General features: G+C 41.3%; 1 protein-coding gene across 1 annotated transcript; it reads left to right on the top strand.

Annotated features, from left to right (window-relative positions):
* The first annotated feature begins 607 nt into the window (after positions 1–607).
* On the top strand, positions 608–19,017 carry LOC114784671 (integrin alpha-M-like). Its single transcript, XM_028970233.1, has 30 exons — positions 608–749; positions 1,901–2,006; positions 2,441–2,544; positions 2,649–2,716; positions 2,804–2,918; positions 3,051–3,175; positions 8,456–8,598; positions 8,693–8,843; positions 8,933–9,077; positions 9,170–9,249; positions 9,623–9,746; positions 11,746–11,885; positions 11,972–12,112; positions 12,348–12,560; positions 12,655–12,788; positions 13,262–13,404; positions 13,789–13,937; positions 14,027–14,158; positions 14,343–14,416; positions 14,508–14,649; positions 15,233–15,331; positions 15,547–15,626; positions 15,742–15,828; positions 15,930–16,008; positions 16,292–16,390; positions 16,485–16,565; positions 17,122–17,232; positions 18,326–18,427; positions 18,518–18,628; positions 18,761–19,017. The coding sequence occupies exons 1-30, from the start codon at positions 710–712 to the stop codon at positions 18,845–18,847; spliced, it is 3,405 nt and encodes a 1,134-aa protein (XP_028826066.1). The 5' UTR covers positions 608–709; the 3' UTR covers positions 18,848–19,017.
* Positions 19,018–19,850: the final 833 nt, after the last annotated feature.

Raw genomic sequence — 19,850 nt, 5'->3', positions numbered from 1 at the left:
AATTAATAATAGCTTTAAGCATTTTGGGCTCAGTTTTGTGGCCCTGTAATACACATATTGCACAAACGTCACAAACCAGTACATCTTCAGAGTTTGTGGTGAAAAGAATCTTATTGCTAGTTGTCTCTTTTTGAAGGGTTGATCTAACTTACTAGTTACCCCCCAATTTTTTGTCATTATTTATGAAGAACTTTACATTTAAAAGAGAAGCAGCCCACATCAGTGACTGGGTGACTGACAACACCCAGCTTCTTCAGTTTTAGACAATATAAACCCTATGATTTAGACCATGCCCACTACCAAACCAAATGTGCAGATTGAATAAGTGTCATAAACTATTATTCATGCTTTCTTAGCCTCCGTGTTTTACAAAAAACACATTTATTAACTCAGACCGAGACTTATGCAGGACTGTACACGAGCCTGTAGAACCCATGGTGAAATTATGGCTCAGTTCTGTTTTCTGTGTGTGTGTGTGTGTGTGGTGGTGGAGGAGTTGGGGGGGGGGGGTGTCTTACGGGCAGTCTCACTGCTCATTGTTCTGAAAAACTGTGGTGAAGTTCTCAAACACCCAGAGTATGTGATACTGTTCTTTTTTTTATGTGGGCTCAAGCTCCACCCCTTTCCTTCTTTCTACACCTAAACAGTGCACAATGCAATCAAATGGATGTGAAATTCTCTTTCATTCCTTTTTATTTGGACGTAAATAATGGGTTGGATATCTCTAGTCCTGTTCTACTGGTTTTCTGGTAAGCAGCACTAATAAATGTATTATAATTAATATATTTCTATTGTAATTGTATTTTATTTTAATCATACAAATTTTAAGCATTTTTGAACTGGGTACTTATAAGGCACAGTGCTCTCTGAGACATTTTGAAATTAGCTAAGAGTGAGTGGTTTTATGAAGTTAAATGAAAAAATATCTAATACACTTGTGGAAAATACCTTTAGCAGTTTCATAGGGGAACCTGATGAAGGCATTGGGCTATAAAGCAGCATATTATAAAAACTGACATTACCTGCAGAAATATTATACAAGAGCTTATTTTTGGAGTTAGGGTATTAAAAAAACAATGATTAAATGCATGTCAAGGGCAAGTTCAGCTTTGAATTGAATGCAATACATTTTGAGCTTTTAACAATGAGCCAAAAAAAGGAAGAGAAAGAAAATGAGGAAAGGAAAGAAATCTTCACCAAACCATGCATCTCTCTGGGGAATGTGATTTCTTTTATAAAACATAAACCACTATAAAGTTCTTTTAATATATTTGTGACGAATAAATGGTAAATGTATCTAAGTCGTATGGCTACTGTAATGTAGCCTTTTTGTTAATTGCATGCCTTATTTTGGACCATGTTATGAAGGTTACATGAAAAGAATACATGAAAAAACACTGTAAATGGGGCTGTAGTATCTGAAGTTGATGCTATCGCTTGGTTATTGAGACAAGTTATTTTTCACGTGTATCATGTGTTTGTTTAAATAATTTTATTAGCGGAGTGAACTCCACTTTGTGGGCTGTTATTATAGCACCTGTCTAGAAGAAAACCGCCCCATCGTTAATTATGAGACTGTGTACAAAAGCAACATTAGTCATATTATTGCAAGACAGATTTCTCACCCTGGCATCCCAGTGGAGGCGGCCGTGTCTATTTAGGAAGAATAGCAGAACTTCCTTCTGTCTGGAGGAGAAAAAAACGGTTCGTCTTCCAACGTCTGTATATAAATGTAAACCAGGAAATAAGTTTTCTTACTTTACTTGAATATCCACACACAATCTAAACCGACCAAGCAGAGTTTATGTCTGTTGGATGCTAAATATAGTTAAGAATTGCTGAAATAGCCCTACGTGTTTTTAAAAAAATAATAAATTGTAATCACAAACATATCTTTCAGCATCTCACGCAGCGGATGCCTTCAACCTTGACCCTGTGGGCTGGAAGAGCATAAAGAACACAGCCTCATGGTTTGGCTACAGAGTGATACAGAAGGATTCAACAAGGTGAAACTAAAAGTATTCATATTTAAAAAACAAAACAAAAAGAAAGACCAAAAGATGAAGACAGACTAAGTTACACTTACCGCTTGACAAATTGTGTTTTTGCACTCCTGCAGCTTGTATGATTAAATGAATTTTTTCAGCTGAAATAGCCCACATTTCCAGCTAGTCACTGACAACATCAAAAGTGTCTGGATTGATTTGTCCAGACGTTTTCACCCGTTTGATGTCTTTTTAATGCACCAAACTACTGTTAGCACATCCAAAAAATGACATTTCTAAATATACCTAATCTAAAGACCCTTATAATGTCACTCTTAATCCTCACTACATTTCAGACTATAGACTAAATATTCCAAATTTACTGTGTGACATAATGACTGGTAGTGCTACAGCATTTTCTATATAATGGTCTGCAATCTCCATGTTATTTTCAGCTTATTCGTAAGTGCACCATTGGAGCAATATGCGTCTGATAAAAGGGGACGAGTTTTTGAGTGTCAGGTCATGTCCGGGTCTTGCACCTCACTGCCGATACCAGGTATTTGTGTAGAAGCCCTTTTCTGTCTAACATATTCTTGCATGGATACATTGGTTTCTGGACCTGTTGCAGTGGATTTCATCAACCATGTTCTTTTTAAAAAGTGCCCAGTTCAGCAATCAACATGTCCCTTGGACTCTCAATGAGTAAAGATCAGACGTCAAAGATGGTGGTAAGTTGGAGTTCTATCCTCTCTCACTCTCTGACACACTCCTACAGTCTCGTCGTCCTTCTGTTTTCTCCTCTGACCCTCCGACAGGTTTGTGGTCCGACAATCACCAAAGACTGTGATGACATCACTCTTTACGGCGGGATGTGCTTCAGCGTCAATCAGAACCTTGTCACCAGCAATCCTGTTCCACCCTTTCTTGAAGGTGAAGATGAAAACATCTTTATTTTTAGCCAATTGCCATTCGCTTTTGAGATTTTTTCTCTGCACAAATTCTGATTTGTACAGATGACAGAAAAGGGCATGAAATTTCTGTCTTCCTCAATTTACTTCACAGATTGCCCAGGCACAGATATCGCCTTTTTATTGGACGGTTCTGGCAGTATACATGGCTATGAATTTATAGATATGAAAAACTTTGTGAAAAACCTGATCAGAAATCTCTTGAAGCAAGACATCAGGGTAAGTGCAATCTGAAAAAGTTTGTCAAAGTCAGCTTATTTACAGAGCACAGATGATCGAAGTTGTCTTGCTGGACTGTAAATGTGAAGAAGGTCACGGAGGTACTGAGGCGCTGAGCTTTAAAAACAAATCAACAACATGTTAAACTTTATCCTAAACTTCACTGGTAACCGATGAAGTGAGGCCATAATTGGGGATATGGGGTCACTCTAGCATTTGCCAAGATGAGCTGCTGCGTCTTGCACCAGTTGCAGCTGATGGATTACAACAACAACAACATTTATTTCTTATATAGCCCAAAATCACATACAGTATGTCTCAATGGGCTTTGACAGGCCCTACAGTTGACACCCCCCCACACTTGACCCTTCTGCACACAAGGAAAAACTCCACACAAAAAAACTCTAGGAGAGAGAAAAAAAGAAAGGAAGAAACCTTGGGAAGGAGTGATACAGAGAGGGACCCCCTTCCAGGGTAGAGTGAGCCTGCAAACAGTGTCAGTGCAGGGTTGGATATGATATAATAATAAGTCCTACGGTTGTAGGGTTGGAGAAGTCCAGGATGTATTCAGTGTCATGGTCTAGATTACGTGTCCGTAATGATGTTACTGGTCCATTTGAAGATCCCTGGAGCTGTAGTTGTAATGGTGGTGGTGGCTGTGGTGACCCTCTGGTTTGTTTCATGTTTTGTCCTTGTAAAGCAGTTGTCAGGAACCAGGATTTATTTGCTGGTCTGATCACTGGGGTCTGCCAGTAGTCTGGGTGCTTGATTCCGTGTCTCGGAGAAAAGCAAACAAAAGCAGCGGCAGACGGTTGCACTGTACGACCGATACTGAAATATGTGGTATATTGGTGCTACAGTGGCCCGGTACCCTAACTAGGACAGCCTAACTGGTGAATTTAACTTTGTCTGTGTCTAACAGGGAGACTCTATGATAAACTGGACTTTATAATTGACACTGCGTCAAAATCAAGTGAAATGAGGGTCTAGGACTTTAGCAAAAAGCCAGAGAAAACAGATAGGTTTTGAGATTGGATTTAAACACTGAGACTGTGTCTGAATCCCGGACACTGACAGGCAAGCTGTTCCACAACTGCGGAGCTCTATAGGAGAAGGATCTGCTCCCAGCTGTGACCTTCTGCACCTTTGGTACCAGTAGTGACCCCGCACCCATTGATCGAAGGGGGCGTGGCGGTTCGTAAGGAACCAAAAGTTCACTCAGGTACTGTGGGGCGAGACCATTTAGAGCTTTATAGGTTAAAAGTAGGATTTTGTAGTCAATCCTAAATTTGATGGGTAACCAGTGCAGTGATTGTAAGACTTGGGTGATGTGGTCAAATTTCCTGGTTCTGGTTAGAACTCTGGCTGCAGCATTCTGTACTAGCTGGAGTTTACTCATGCACCTACTAGAGCATCCAGACAATAATGCATTGCAGTAATCTAACCTTGATGTAATAAATGCATGGACCAACTTTTCTGCATCATGCATTGAAATGATATTTCTTATTTTCGCAATATTTCTAAGGTGAAAGAATGCTATTCTAGTGACATTATCTACGTGCGAACTGAATGTGAGACCTGCATCAATGATGACTCCTAGATCCTTCACTTCAATACTCGCTGAGATAGAAAGGCTATCCAGGGTTATTGTGTAGTCAGCCAGTTTATGCCTGGCTGCTTGAGGCCCGATTACAAGCGCTTCTGTCTTGTCAGGGTTTAACAGGATTAGTGACTGACCAATACCAAAATAAAACAAATTACAGTAATACAATATTGGTTTTTACATTTTCAATATTTATCAGACGCCCTTATACAGAGTGACTTACGATCATTAGTTACAGGGATTAAGTGTCTTGCTCAGGGACATAATAGTAGTAAGTGAGGTTTGATCATCTGGATCATAGGCAAGTGTGTAACCCACTGGGCTGCTACCACTATACAGGGAGTGCAGAATTATTAGGCAAATGAGAATTTTGTCCACATCATCCTCTTCATGCATGTTGTCTTACTCCAAGCTGTATAGGCTCGAAAGCCTACTACCAATTAAGCATATTAGGTGATGTGCATCTCTGTAATGAGAAGGGGTGTGGTCTAATGACATCAACACCCTATATCAGGTGTGCATAATTATTAGGCAACTTCCTTTCCTTTGGCAAAATGGGTCAACTTGACAGGCTCAGAAAAGTCAAAAAGAGTGAGATATCTTGCAGAGGGATGCAGCACTCTTAAAATTGCAAAGCTTCTGAAGCGTGATCATCGAACAATCAAGCGTTTCATTCAAAATAGTCAACAGGGTCGCAAGAAGCATGTGGAAAAACCAAGGCGCAAAATAACTGCCCATGCACTGAGAAAAGTCAAGCGTGCAGCAGCCAAGATGCCACTTGCCACCAGTTTGGCCATATTTCAGAGCTGCAACATCACTGGAATGCCCAAAAGCACAAGGTGTGCAATACTCAGAGACATGGCCAAGGGTAGAAAGGCTGAAAGACGACCACCACTGAACAAGACACACAAGCTGAAACGTCAAGACTGTGCCAAGAAATATCTCAAGACTGATTTTTCTAAGGTTTTATGGACTGATGAAATGAGAGTGAGTCTTGATGGGCCAGATGGATGGGCCCGTGGCTGGATTGGTAAAGGGAAGAGAGCTCCAGTCCGACTCAGATGCCAGCAAGGTGGAGGTGGAGTACTGGTTTGGGCTGGTATCATCAAAGATGAGCTTGTGGGGCCTTTTCGGGTTGAGGATGGAGTCAAGCTCAACTCCCAGTCCTACTGCCAGTTTCTGGAAGACACCTTCTTCAAGCAGTGGTACAGGAAGAAGTCTGCATCCTTCAAGAAAAACATGATTTTCATGCAGGACAATGCTCCATCACACGCGTCCAAGTACTCCACAGCGTGGCTGGCAAGAAAGGGTATAAAAGAAGAAAAACTAATGACATGGCCTCCTTGTTCACCTGATCTGAACCCAATTGAGAACCTGTGGTCCATCATCAAATGTGAGATTTCCAAGGAGGGAAAACTGTACACCTCTCTGAACAGTGTCTGGGAGGCTGTGGTTGCTGCTGCACGCAATGTTGATGGTGAACAGATCAAAACACTGACAGAATCCATGGATGGCAGGCTTTTGAGTGTCCTTGCAAAGAAAGCTGGCTATATTGGTCACTGATTTGTTTTTGTTTTGGAATGTCAGAAATGTATATTTGTGAATGTGGAGATGTTATATTGGTTTCACTGGTAAAAATAAATAATTGAAATGGGTATATATTTGTTTTTTGTTAAGTTGCCTAATAATTATGCACAGTAATAGTCACCTGCACACACAGATATCCCCCTAAAATAGCTAAAAATAAAAACAAACTAAAAACTACTACAAAAAACATTCAGCTTTGATATTAATGAGTTTTTTGGGTTCATTGAGAACATGATTGTTGTTCAATAATAAAATTATTCCTCAAAAATACAATTTGCCTAATAATTCTGCACTCCCTGTAGTACTGTGGAAATGTACAGTCATGTTCATGATGTCGGTACATATGAAAACAGTGTTGACATGAAAGAGTCGAATTGTGTACCGCACTACCTACAGGGTGAAGACAACCAACATGTCCCTTAGTTGGTTGCTAGTTTAAATGATGGCTGCCACCATGACAACTAAAACTAAGTTCCACACTGACCAAGCCACAATAAGTTACAGCTTTCAGTTTATTACTTTGTGACCATCAGCAGAACTCAAGTATTTTGCTACACTATTCAACATATGGGGAAGTGGTTGCCTAGCGGTTAAGGAAGCGGCCCCGTAATCAGAAGGTTAAGGTTCAAATCCCAATCCATCAAGTGAGGTGCCACTGAGCAAAGCACTGTCCCCACACACTGCTCCCCGGGCACTTGTCATGGCTGCCCACTGCACACTAAGGATGATGGTTAAGATGCAGAGGACACATTTTGTTGTGTGCCACCATGTGCTGTGCTGTGTATCACAATGACAATCATTTTCCCATCCAAGAGGTCACAAAAGACCCCACAACAACATCTAAAGAACTTCAGGCCTCACGTGACTCAGCTAAGATCAGTATTCATGACTCCACCATAAGAAAACGAAAATCACAAAAAAAAAAAAACATTAAGGCTCAATTTTGCCAGAAAGCATTTTGATGATCAAGACTTTTAGGAAAATGCTGACTGACAAGAATGTGTGTGAAAAGTAACACTGCATTTTAGAAAAAGAACATCACCAACAGTAAAGTATGGTGGTGGTGGTAGTGTGGTGGTTTGGGGTTGATTTGCTGCTTCAGAACCAAGAAGAGTTGCTGTGATAAATGTAACCATGAATTCTGCCGTCTGCCACAAAATCCTGAAGGAGAATGTCCGGCCGTCGGTTTGTGACCTCAGGTTGAAACGAAACTTCTGCAGCAGGACAGCGCACCAGCAAGTCCACCTCTGATTGGCTGAAGAGTAACAGAATGAATAGTTTGGAGTTGCCTAGTCAACGTCCTGAACTGCTGTGGCATGACCTTAAAAAAGGTGGTTTATGCTTGAAAACCCTCCATTGTTGCTGAACTACAATAATTCTGCAAAGATCAGTGGGTCAAAATTCCTTCACAGCGCTGTAAAAGATACAGTGCAGGTAATCGCAAGTGCTTGAATGCAGTTGTTGCTTATTAGGGTGGGCCAAGAAATTATTAGGTTCAGGGCGCAATCACTAATATTTAAATTGGACTAATCTGAAACATTTAAATGTGACTAACATGGAAAAAAGTAAGAAATCAGAGAGGGGCCAAGCACTTTTTCAAATCACTGCATGATTACACTGCTATTGTGAAAAGTGAAACTGAAGTGATTGTCATTGTGAAACACTGCAGCACAGCACACGGTGACTCAATGAAATGTGACCTCTGCTTTTAACCCATCACCCTTGGTGAGCAGTCATGACAGGCGCCCAGAGAGCAGTATGTGGGGACGGTCCTTTGCTCAGTGGCACCTTGACGGATCGGGATTCGAACCTGCAACCTTCTGATTACACATAGGGCTGGGTACTATTCATTTTATTACAACCAATTCAGCCATACTGGCCCATTTCCATAGGCTGTATCACTAAATGTACTGCATTGTATTTTACACTGGTTTTAATTGGTAAGTATGTCACCTTTTGGGACCAGGGATAATATTCCTTTCACAAGTTTTGCATTCTGATTTCTTTTCTGGTTTGTGTTTCTAAATGTGATTCAGCATACATTTACCGAACCAGTTGAGTGTGTGTGTGTGTGTGTTTTGTTATATTAGTTTGCTGTTGCACAGTACTCCAGATTCTGCAATATTCACATCCGATTCAACCAGTTCGAACGCAACTACTGGGAAAATCAAATTAATCAGATCGGCCAGATAGGGGGAGGCACCAACACAGCAGGGGCAATCAATATGCTTGTGTGAGTCCTTGATGTAATTAAAAGCATTGCCTCAATATTTCATAATGTCGGTTAATGATCAGCATGCACAAGGATTATGTTCTTAATTTTCCAGGAACCAGTTGTTCACACCTGAAGCTGGAGCAAGAGAAACTGCAAAGAAAATCCTGATAGTCATCACTGATGGAGAATCTCAGGATGGCTATGCCTTACCTGACGCTATTGCACAAGCGGACAGAAAAAAGATTGTTAGATATGCCATAGGGGTAAAGTTTTTGAAGCACATTAATAAAGTAAATGATATGTATATTGTGTTGTGAGTGTTAGTGCTGTCTGTAATTATGCTGCATTGTAGGTTGGCAGTGCCTTTTCCAAACAAAGTGCAAAATTAGAGCTATCAAAGATCGCCTCTTCAAACCAGAATTTGTTTAGGGTGGACAGCTTTGCAGCCCTGGAGAACATAAGAAACACTCTGACAAAGAACATTATAGCCATTGAAGGTAGGGATTGGCACGACATTGATTGACATTTCATTTACATTAGCATGCAATTTTTCAAAATGTATATTTATTTATTTATTTATTGTCTCCAGGAACCCAAACAAGTGGTGATGCCACAAATATGGAATTTGCACAGAAAGGCTTCAGTGCTGTGTTTATATCAAACCCACTTGTAGGTGTCCGTTGGAGAATGGCTTTAAATGCATATAAGGACTCCCTTAATTAATCCAAAATCAACATTTTTCATAATGTTTGAATTAAAATAATGACTTGAATGGCAATCCATTAACTAGTTCTGTACTTGTCAGAATGTTTGTAGATTTTTTTTTATTATTGTACACCACAGTCAGGGTATGAACATGACATGACATAGAAAACAAACTCCCCTATAAAGACAATAAATAATCAGTATTTGGATATTTTGCTATCTGTGATGAGCTTTTGTTAGCCTAGCTCCTCCATTGTCCTATAACACATTTTAGCTAGAACCTAATGGAATGTATTAATGACTTGCTTTCTGCGTTGCTTTCTTTAATGTGTCTCAGGAAAAATTTGTAATGAGCGCAGTTGGTGCTTATGGGTGGAAAGGAGGCTACCACGAGTACTACGCAGACGGTAGAGAGATGAGTTCTTTAAAAGACGAGGAAATGGAACCGGACAGTTATCTGGGTAAGATAACCCTCTGTAACTGTTTATATATTGTTGAAAACACATTCAAACCCCATTTACTACCATTGTTTCCCTGAGCAAGACACTTAACCCTCGTCACGACTCCAGGCTCATGGGGAAGGTGCAGAAGCGAGGCATATTCAGGACTAAGGGCTTTTAATAAGAACAAAATAAAACAAGGCATGAGGTCCAGACAAAGGAAACAGAAAAACAACCCAAAGGCATGTAGCGATTGCCAGGAACTAAAAAACAAAACCAAATAGTAAGTTTAAGGACCACGTTAATGCAGCAGAGTTTGTCTGCAGCCAAACCGTTCTTTTTAACTGGGCCGTAATCATGAACGCCTAATTGGCTGCATCTGTCCATGATTAAAGCCCTGTTGTCAGGCTGATCGGTGCAGGCAGCAGACTGCACCTAGCCATGACAGTGCCCCCCCTTCCAAGGGCTAAATCTGCGATGCAGAGACCTGGTACCGGAGGATGTCATCTGGCGCAACGGCAACTTCGGGCCCTCAGGGTAACTGCACACAAAAGCCAGGATCGAACCTTCCAGGCATGTGCAGCCCCTGACACTGCACTTCCCCGTTGACGCATGCTGTGTCCCTCCCTGCCATCCCCAGGAAGGCAGTTCACCATACCACAGGGAGGGGCCTTCAAAGTATGTGCAGGTCCTGCCCCTGCACATCTCTGCCGGTGTCTCCAGCTCTCCTGTCTGCATCATGCAGGGAGACGGTCCCGGACCGCCAAGGCACTGATAACCGTCCCATCAAAAAAACTACCCCCCCCTGGCTGGACTCAGGGCCCTCTAGTGGCTATGCCACCTTGACCTGCACTGGCGTCTGTGGGTCAAGGACCTCCTCCTCGGGGTTCTGATTGGGGTTCACTCTTCGCTCAGCACTCCACTGCATCGCAAATCTCCTCCTCCTTACTGTCTTCCTCGCTCTAGTCATCCTCGTGCACCAGGAAGACATGTGGGCCCAGGAACGGTGCTGTGAAGGTGCAAACCCTGTACCGTCCGCCCACCAGCTCGTCCTTGACCTCATCCTTGTGGTCCAGATCAACAGGGAGGTTTCGCACCAGCACACAGAGGTCCTCACCCGAATGTCCTCTTTGCTCTGCATCTGCAGCTTGTGCCACTTTGTGTTAGGGAACTCGCGTGTTGTCCACCCTGCTTACACCTTCTAGCCAGGCTCCGATCAGCTCCCATGGGGCAGTATACCTGCCCATATGCCAATCCGAGAAACTCTTCCTCGCTTGGGTTTCTCCTCTGTTTACGTTTACGGTCTCCTGCGTGTTTTTCGACGGCTGCATTCTGTCACAACTCCGGGCTTACGGGAAAGCAAGGTGCAGTTGCGAAGCATATTCAAGATGAAGGGCATTTATTAAGAAAAAAAATAAAAGCCCAAGGGCCAGGCAAAGGAAACAAAAAAACACAGTGAAAAACAACCAGAAGGTGTGTGGCGATTGCAAGGAACTAAAACGAAACCAAAGGCAGCGTTTGTCTGCTGCCAAACCGTTCCTTTTAACAGTGCCCTAATCATAAATGGGCAGCATCTGTCCATGTTTAGAGCCCTCTCCAGGGGGACAGTACCAGTAACTACTGATTGTAAGTCGCTCTGTATAAGGGGCACCTGATGTATACCATAAATGTAAATGGATATGCTTTTTGTGCAAAGTATTGTTATCAGTATTGGTACCAGCCGAACTGCAAAGGCAATAAGTGGTAGTGAAAATGACCAGCTATTCTGGTTTGTAGAACAGCAGCATTGACACAGTTTTTACTATACCACCTATCGCTACCTCAGCACGTTTTGGGGCCTATTACATTCTGGTTCTCATGGACATCATTGTGTGTTTGTAAGGGGGTTAACAAAAATCAGGTCAATGTATTGAGCAGCACATTGAAAGAAAATAACGGAATATAATTTAATAATATCAACTGCCTATGATGTATACAATGTTTGTGAGTATGTATATTCCGTATGGCTTTTTTTTTAAAGGTTATTCCATGGCTGTGGCAACAATAGACAGGAAACCATACGTCATTGTAGGAGCTCCAAGATATAAACACTGGGGCCTGGTGAGAGTGTTCTCCAATGATGGGAAGGCCAAACAGACTCTGCAGCAGAACACTAAACAGGTATTTTGTGTTCAAGAGGTTTCCGTCTGAGAATACTGTTTTATATGCTTATTCCATTCATTTTCTCCAATCTTTCAAAACCTCAGATTGGTTCCTACTTCGGCGCCGATGTCTGTGTTCTGGATTTGGACGGTGACTCCAACAGTGACTTGATTCTGGTATCTGCACCCATGTACCGAGAGGGGGATCAAGAGGGAAAAGTGTTCATCTTTAAATTCTCACGAGAGGTAAGTAGACAGCACAGCCCTTTGTTTCACTGTTATCAACCTTGGTACAGTTGATGATTGAGCAGTGTGCAGCGCCATTACGATCTTTGTATTAATTACAAGCATAGCTGTATAATAATGAATGGGCTTGCCTAGACACAAAATAATTGGTTTATTTTTACATAGCTGTTTTGGGCTGGTTGGAGTTCAGGAATCCGTTGTGGTTTTGTGACATTGTGCTAATTGTGTCTTTTAGTACTTTTATAGTGTTGTGTCCTATGCTGGTGAGACTCTGATGGGAGCTGCTGGACAGAGGGGGAGGTTCGGCTCTTCTCTGGCCAGCCTGGCAGATCTGAATGGGGATGGGATTTTGGATGTGGCTGTTGGAGCTCCTCTGGAGGACAATAACCAGGGTAGCGTCTACATCTTCAATGGAAGGAGAAACGGAGTCAACCCCACTTACTCCCAGGTATGACGATAAAAAAAAAAAAATAACAAAGCCATTTATTTAATTTAAGTTCTCCAATTCCAAACAATTTAAAACAATCTTTTTTTCCTAATAGAGGATTTTGGGCTCCTCAGTACAATCAGGACTGAAGTTCTTTGGATTAACGCTGAGCTCGTTCGCTCTGGATCAGAGTGGGGATGGGCTACCGGATATTGCTGTTGGGTCCAAGGGAGCGGTTCTGGTTCTCAGGTTAGCAACTTCTTGTTTACCTATACAATACACAATCATTACACATTTAACCTAAACCTAAGTTTCACTTAAGAAATCATTGAAGAAATAATATTTTTGAGAGAGATATGGTCCTGCTGAAATACAACTAGCAATGTCCCAAATAGTGAAATTTCACCCGTTTCATAAATATAAAATGGAGTTTTAAGCTAAGAGATAAGACAAAAGGTCTTAGACAAAAGGTCAGAAGGTGACCGGGTGGGTAACACACTCGACTATGAATCAGAAGACCACAAGTGTCCCTAAGCAAGACTCTTAACTCCCTGTAACTACTGATTGTAAGTTGCTCTGGAAAACAAAAAAGAATATCTGCTAAATGCCACAAATATAAAATGTAAATCTTAGATGAAAAGACTAAACCTTTTATAACTTGGATTATTATTCTAACAAAATAATAACACACTGCTTTTCTGATCTTTCTGTGGTGTTCCCAGGTCCAGACCTGTGGTTTCCATAACCACCACATCATCGTTTACACCATCTAAAATCCCGTCCACCATCTCTGATTGCACACAGCCTCAGCGCATCAGCATGAAAGTGTGCTTCTTGATGAAGAGAGAAACGCGAGACACACAAGGTTCCCCCAGTCATCAATGACACCTTGTTCATCTGCTCTGTTCACAGTTTTATACAGAATTACACCATGCTGTGGATGAATGCTCAGTTCTGATTGTTAAAATTTTATTCACACATAGAGACACAGTCAGGTTGGGCCACCATTCTGAATTAATGAACCACCATTTATTAATGTTAATGAAACCATCCGTTGAGTATCCTTTTATTACCTTCAGAAAGAATGTGGACGTTTTCCCAACAAAGAAGGCAAAGAACCTGGTGTGATTAATCCATTAATAATTAGTCATAATGATGTCATTTGTATGGTGTTAATTACTGTAACATTAGGGTTATTTTATAACCATTATTGGTTTTTATTTTATTCACAACTATGCCAATTATGTAGATCTGCAAGCAAAACTCACCTACAATATGACACTGGACTCCTCTCGGCAGACCTACCGTGCCTTTTTCACAGCTAAAAATCGCATGAAAGTGGCTGTGATTGACTTGAAGCTCAAAGAGAACTGTCAGAATCATGACATCTTTGTAGAGGTAAATGCCATGTACCTCTCTCAGACGTTCTGTAATGGAAACTGTGAAACTGCTTGCTGTATTTTTATGACCATCGTGTTTTTTTTCAGTGTTCTCCTGAAGATGCCTTAAACCCTTTGATAAATAATGTGAAATTCAAGTTTGAGGGGAACCCTCTTCCAGGACCTGGGAGCCTGAGACCGATAATGTCTAACAACTCCAATCCAAACACAAACCACCTTGTACGTAACGAACTGTGGCTGGGCTTCCTAGTTATTAGCCTGAATGTCAACTAAACATACTGTATAAAACAACCTTAAAAGAATCCCTAGACTGAAGGTTGAGTTCTGTATTTATTTGGTCCCATGGGGTTTTAATTAATGCTAATCTAATCTATACATTTACCATTTAATGCTTGTTTTCCAGTTGGATTTTGAGTTTGATTGTGGTCAAGACAAAGTTTGTGTTGACAACTTGAAAGTTGACTTCAATTTCTCTGGGTAAAGGCAAATAATTGAATGGAGCATTTTTTTTTGTTGTTGAACGCTGGCCTGTGTTTGCTTTTTGAACCCATCCTTGATCCATTCTCAGGTCTACAGTTGTAGAGGTTGGCATAGCTCAGGAGATGAGATTGACGGTGATGGTTGAGAACCGTGGTGAAAACTCTTACAACACCCATGTCAAGCTAAGCTACCCACCAGGCCTCTCTTACAGGGCTTTCACCATGAACCAGGTAAAACGCCAGACATCAGCAACTGAAACAACTTAACCAACTGCTGGCAGCCAAATAATTCGTTTAATGCTGTTTACAGTGCGCCATTAGAATAAATACACTATCAATCAAAAGTTTGACACACTTTAACTATAAAGAATATGGAGAGTATTATGCCTTGTCCACACAGACGTCTGAAGTGAACGCCCTCTGAATGGCATTTTTGTTGCAATTGGTAGGGCAATTAGAATCAAACGCAGCGCTTTCATGCAGCGCTTATTTGACACCATCCCAACATGCAGCCAACCGAATGCTGGTGCTGAATGCTTTGACTTGCTCCATTTGGTCCTCATCATAAGCAGGTTGATGAGATGCAGCATAGGACCTATAAAAAAATTTGATATAAAAATTGTGAAAAAGAAGATAGATTCATAAATGGGTGGGGCATGTGTAAAACCAATAACTGGTAGCGTATGAATGTGAAATACATTAAAATTAAAATACTTAATATTTAAATACTGTTTTGTTGATAAGTCGATAGATTCTAACAAGTCCTGTAATTGTTTATTGCAATCTTGTTCTGTTTGGACGGTGTGTGGAACAGGGTCGAGTGGAGTGCGGCTCCTTAGACAGTGAGGATGAAGTCAGCCCTGGACTGACGACCTGCAACATTTACAGACCCATTTTAAAGGCCAACACAAAGGTCACTACAGCTACATTCGTCACGGCTCTCATGCACGCTACCTTCCTCAGTCTTGATTATTTAAATCCACCCATCCGTGTGTCACATCGAAGATCATGTTCCTTTCTTGTTTTGCACTAGCAAACAAGCCCCACGCTAAGCACATAGTGCTGCACTTAGCACCACTTGAAAATAGTGCCCCCAGCATTCTAATTCTATCTCTTTTTTTAAAAAAGGCTATATTTATGATCCATTATGGCATCGAGGGCAGCAGTCAATTCACCAAAACTTTGAACTTCACTGCAAATGTTTTAAGGTATTTATGCATCTCCACTTGAATGGGTTTGTCACAGTCCTGACTTTTCGGTACTATAAAGTAAGACGTACTGAACTGACTGCCCGCACTGACCTGAGTATCTTTTTTGTTTCAGTGGAAATGACCAGCATTCACCAGATACTGAGGCTTCTCAGACCAAAACTATCGGTGTCAAATATGGCATTTACATTTTGATCAAGAGGTTTGTCTTTTATTGCCATTGGCTGAGGAATCCTTTAACATTTCTTGCATACAGTCATAAAATAATCATAATATGATTAAAAACCCTTTTTTTTTATGAAGATTTGAGGAGACTACCAACTATGTCAATTTCACTGCTAAAGAGGGGGATGTGGTAAAGCCAGTGAGGCAGGTTTTTCAGGTAAATTTCTAATAAATCTTATTAGCGTGATGGACATTTAAATCTGTTCCTTTATTTCTGCTGCCTCCTTTGCTGTATTTCCCTTAGGCTTCTGATTCCCCTGCTTTGAGGATCTCATTCTATAGTTCATCTGCAGCTCAAAAGCAGTCAGCTTCCATTCCTGGGGCTTTTAAAAATTATTTGGTTAATCCAGTTTAGTCAATCTATAACCTTCAGTGTGTGGATAACATAAGCATGGTCTTCATATATTTCAAATGCATGTTAAACTACATCTCCTTTGCAGGTGGTGAATTATATCAGGGGACTAAATGCCACTGTTGTTCTCCATGTACCAGTCAAACTTGGTGCCAAAGACATTTGGGCTGACCCAAAACCATTTGAGGTGAGAATTTCTGAAATAATCAGTTCTGATAAGGGGGAAGACGTCCTCCTTGTATCCTCCTGCCTTCTTTTGCTTTTGTTCATCTATTTTTCAGGTTCCCGGATGCAGGGTTAAGAATGATGTACAGCCAAACATCACTGATTTTAAGGAAAAACTGAAGGACCATATTGTAGTGGTGAGTGGTAATCTTCTAATCATCCATCAATGGCAACATTAATGAAGTTAGTAATGCAGTAAGATCATCTCTTTATAAAGGCACTTTATAAGTCAAATTAAGTCAAGTCAGTTCTTGAAATGTTGTCCTTGAGTCATTTATCTGCACGTGAAGGCAGGCCAGGGCCAGAGTAGTGCTCTGATTAATGTTCTGTTGGGAAACCTTGGGTCCTGCATTCGTTCATGATACCTTGTCAAGTACCACCTAGCTAACAATCATGGCCTGATTGTAGGGGCCACTTTCAGTAAGATAAAGGGCCCTCGACGCTGCAAAAATAGTTCAGGAATTTTTTCAGGAGCATTGACTTGACCTTCCGATCCACCGTATCTCAGTCCAATTGAGCAGCTGTCTGATCCCTGCAGACCATACTTAATGAACAGGAGAAGGCTCTACTGCAAACATAAGTGTGCCATATGCCTCCAGGACACATTCTTGTCCTGTAGAGTCCATGCTTCAGTGGGACAGAGTACAAGTTCAGCTGATGTGTTAATTGCGGTCATCGTGTGTTCTTTTTCAGGACTGCTCTATCGCTCTTTGTAGAGTTTTCCATTGTGATTCGTACCTGATGAAGGAAAGGTCCATGTTTTATAACATCTCTGGGAATATCAGCTTTGGGTGGATTGAGCAGGTACTGTCATGCAGTTTCAGTCAAGTTTGAACTTCTGTGGCTAAAAGATGTACACTGCTCAAAAAATAAAGCGAAAACAAAAACAAGACATTCTAGATCTGAATGATTTAACTATATAAAGAACAAAGTATTTCATACAAATATTTCAATGCGCTTACAACAAAAACACAAAAAATATCTATGGAAATCAAATTTATTAACCCATGCCAATCTGGATTTGGAGTCACACACCACAGGCTTATCCAACTTTGATGTAATGTCAAAATGAGGCTCAGTAGCATGTGGCCTCCATGTGCCTGTATGATCTCCCTACATCGCCTGGTGGATATGTCTCCTGAGTGCTCTCCTCCCAGACCTGGACTAAAGCATCTGCCAACTCCTGGACAGTCTGTGGAGCACTGTGGTGTTGGTGGATGGAGCGAGTCATGATATCCCAGATGGGCTCAATTGGATTCTGGTTTGGTCCACAGCATCAATGCCTTAGTGTTGCAGGAACTGCTGACACACTCCAGCCACATGAGGTCTAGCATTGTCTTGCATTAGGAGGAACCCAGGGCCAACCACACCAGCATATGGTCTCACAAGGGGTCTCATCTCAGCCAGGCTGCCTCTGGTGAGCACTTGGAGGGCCATCCACATCATTACTGACCCGCTGACAAACCGGTCATGCTGGAGGATGTTGCAGGCAGCAGAACGTTCTACTCGGCATCTCCGGTCTCTGTCATGTCTGTCACATGTGCTCAGTGTGAACCTTTGTACAGGGTTTGAATTTGCTAATCTTGGTATTCTCTTGCAAATGCCAAATGTGCTCCAAATCCACCGCCAGCATTCTAAAGTGACCAAAACATCAGCCAGAAGGCATAGGAACTTAGAAGTGGTCTGTGCCAATTTCCACTTGTTGTCTATTGTTGCTTCCTAAGTGGAGTTTCTCAATGAACTTGGAGTTTCATTGAGTTATGTGTTCCCTTTATTTTTTTTGAGCAGTGTATATTTGTAAGTGTTTGCAATGCAAAACATTTTTGAAAGATCTACATCTACAAATTCTTGTTTGATTAAATGTCTTCAAAACTAACTCCTTATCTCTCTTCCCCAGACTGGCCTTAAATCTGCTAAGTTTGAATTGGTTAGCGAGGCAACATTGAAATATGACAAAAAAACATACATTTTCACATCTTCAGACATACCAGTCACTAGGGTAACCATTTGTCTTTTCTACGTTCACCATTAAACGGCTCATCAAATTGAATTCATTCATCATGAGTTTATTGTGGTGCATTCTCTGCAGGTAATGACAATTGTTGAGGTTTATGATGAGCCGTCCTACATGAAGCAGATCATTGGTGGAGTTGTGGGGGGGCTTCTCCTGTTAGCATTGATCACTGCCGTTCTCTACAAGGTAACAATGCAAATAAGCTGATAAGTGCACACTTTACCTTTTGTGTTCCGTGGCACTGTGAGGTTATACATTTGCAGCTTGACTCCACACAGGCACATCAAGATATGTTTTCCCTGCTTTTTTGTTTTTCAGACTGGATTTTTCAAAAGCCAGTACAAACAGATGCTGGAAAGTGCAGGCCAGGAGACGGCCACTGAGGGAGAAGAAGCTTTATCGTGAAAGGCAAATTATTATAAACATAACATTCAACAGTGAACTTATTTTTGTCAATAATACATTTTCCATTATATCCAAATATCCTTGTTGTCATGTAACAATGGGAATCTGTGAAGCAAATTTTGCTTTTGATGAATATTTAATTACATCAAAAATAAACACTTGTATGAAAATGTGGTGGTAGTAGTATATAATAAATACCATGCCACGGTCCATGGGTGTAGAGTGTGTGTGTGTGTGTGTACACTCACACACACACAGTACAGGCCAAAGTTTGGACACACCTTCTCATTCAATGTGTTTTCTTTATTTTCATTACCATTTACATTACTGATTACTGCTTTGCAAACTCTTGTCATTTTCTCGATGAGCTTCAAGAGGTCGTCACCTGAAATGGATCTCCAACAGTCTTGAAGGAGTTCCCAGAGGTTTTTAGTACTTGTTGACCCCTTTGCCTTCACTCTGCGGTCCAGCTCACCCCAAAACCATCTCGATTGGGTTCAGGTCCGGTGACTGTGGAGACCAGGTCTCCACTTTTTGTTAAGTAAAAAAAGATTTATAATTTAATCGTGACAGATTGGGCTGGCCTTGGATTTTTGAGCCAACAAACGGTCCTCTCGAGCAGTTGTCTTGCGGCGTCTGCCTGACCTGGGCTTGTCAAAAACGTCTCCAGTCTCTGTACTTGACGCTGAGACACATTGAAAGTGTCTGCCACATCAGCAGGGGATCAGGTCTCTTGAAAATTAGTCACTGGGTGAATCGTAGGCATGTTTGCAGAGGTCTAGTTGCAGTTGATGTGAAGGTCTAGTGTACTGGGGTACTTTTTTATACACACCTGAGACCTAATTGATCCATTATTAGTCACAAGTGAAGCTCATATGACAAGGCGACAACACTTATGATTTTGCAAAAATTCACTCAATGGGCCTTACCGAGCTTTGAATATTAGAACACTTTTTGACAGTTTCATTTTGCACTGAAACATTATTACAAAAGCTTTTGGGAA

Source organism: Denticeps clupeoides, chromosome 2 (genome assembly GCF_900700375.1).
Source record: "Denticeps clupeoides chromosome 2, fDenClu1.1, whole genome shotgun sequence".
NCBI lineage: Eukaryota > Metazoa > Chordata > Actinopteri > Clupeiformes > Denticipitidae > Denticeps > Denticeps clupeoides.
Note: the sequence above shows the minus strand (reverse complement) of the source record. Positions and strands in the feature narration are given on the sequence as shown.

Coding starts and splice junctions, on each gene's coding strand:
- LOC114784671 (XM_028970233.1), top strand. CDS start 710: ATGGGTTGGATATCTCTAGTCCTGTTCTACTGGTTTTCTG. Junction 9,250..9,622: donor TGTTTATATCAAACCCACTT/GTAGGTGTCCGT, acceptor AATGTGTCTCAG/GAAAAATTTGTAATGAGCGC. Junction 14,417..14,507: donor GTTGACTTCAATTTCTCTGG/GTAAAGGCAAAT, acceptor ATCCATTCTCAG/GTCTACAGTTGTAGAGGTTG.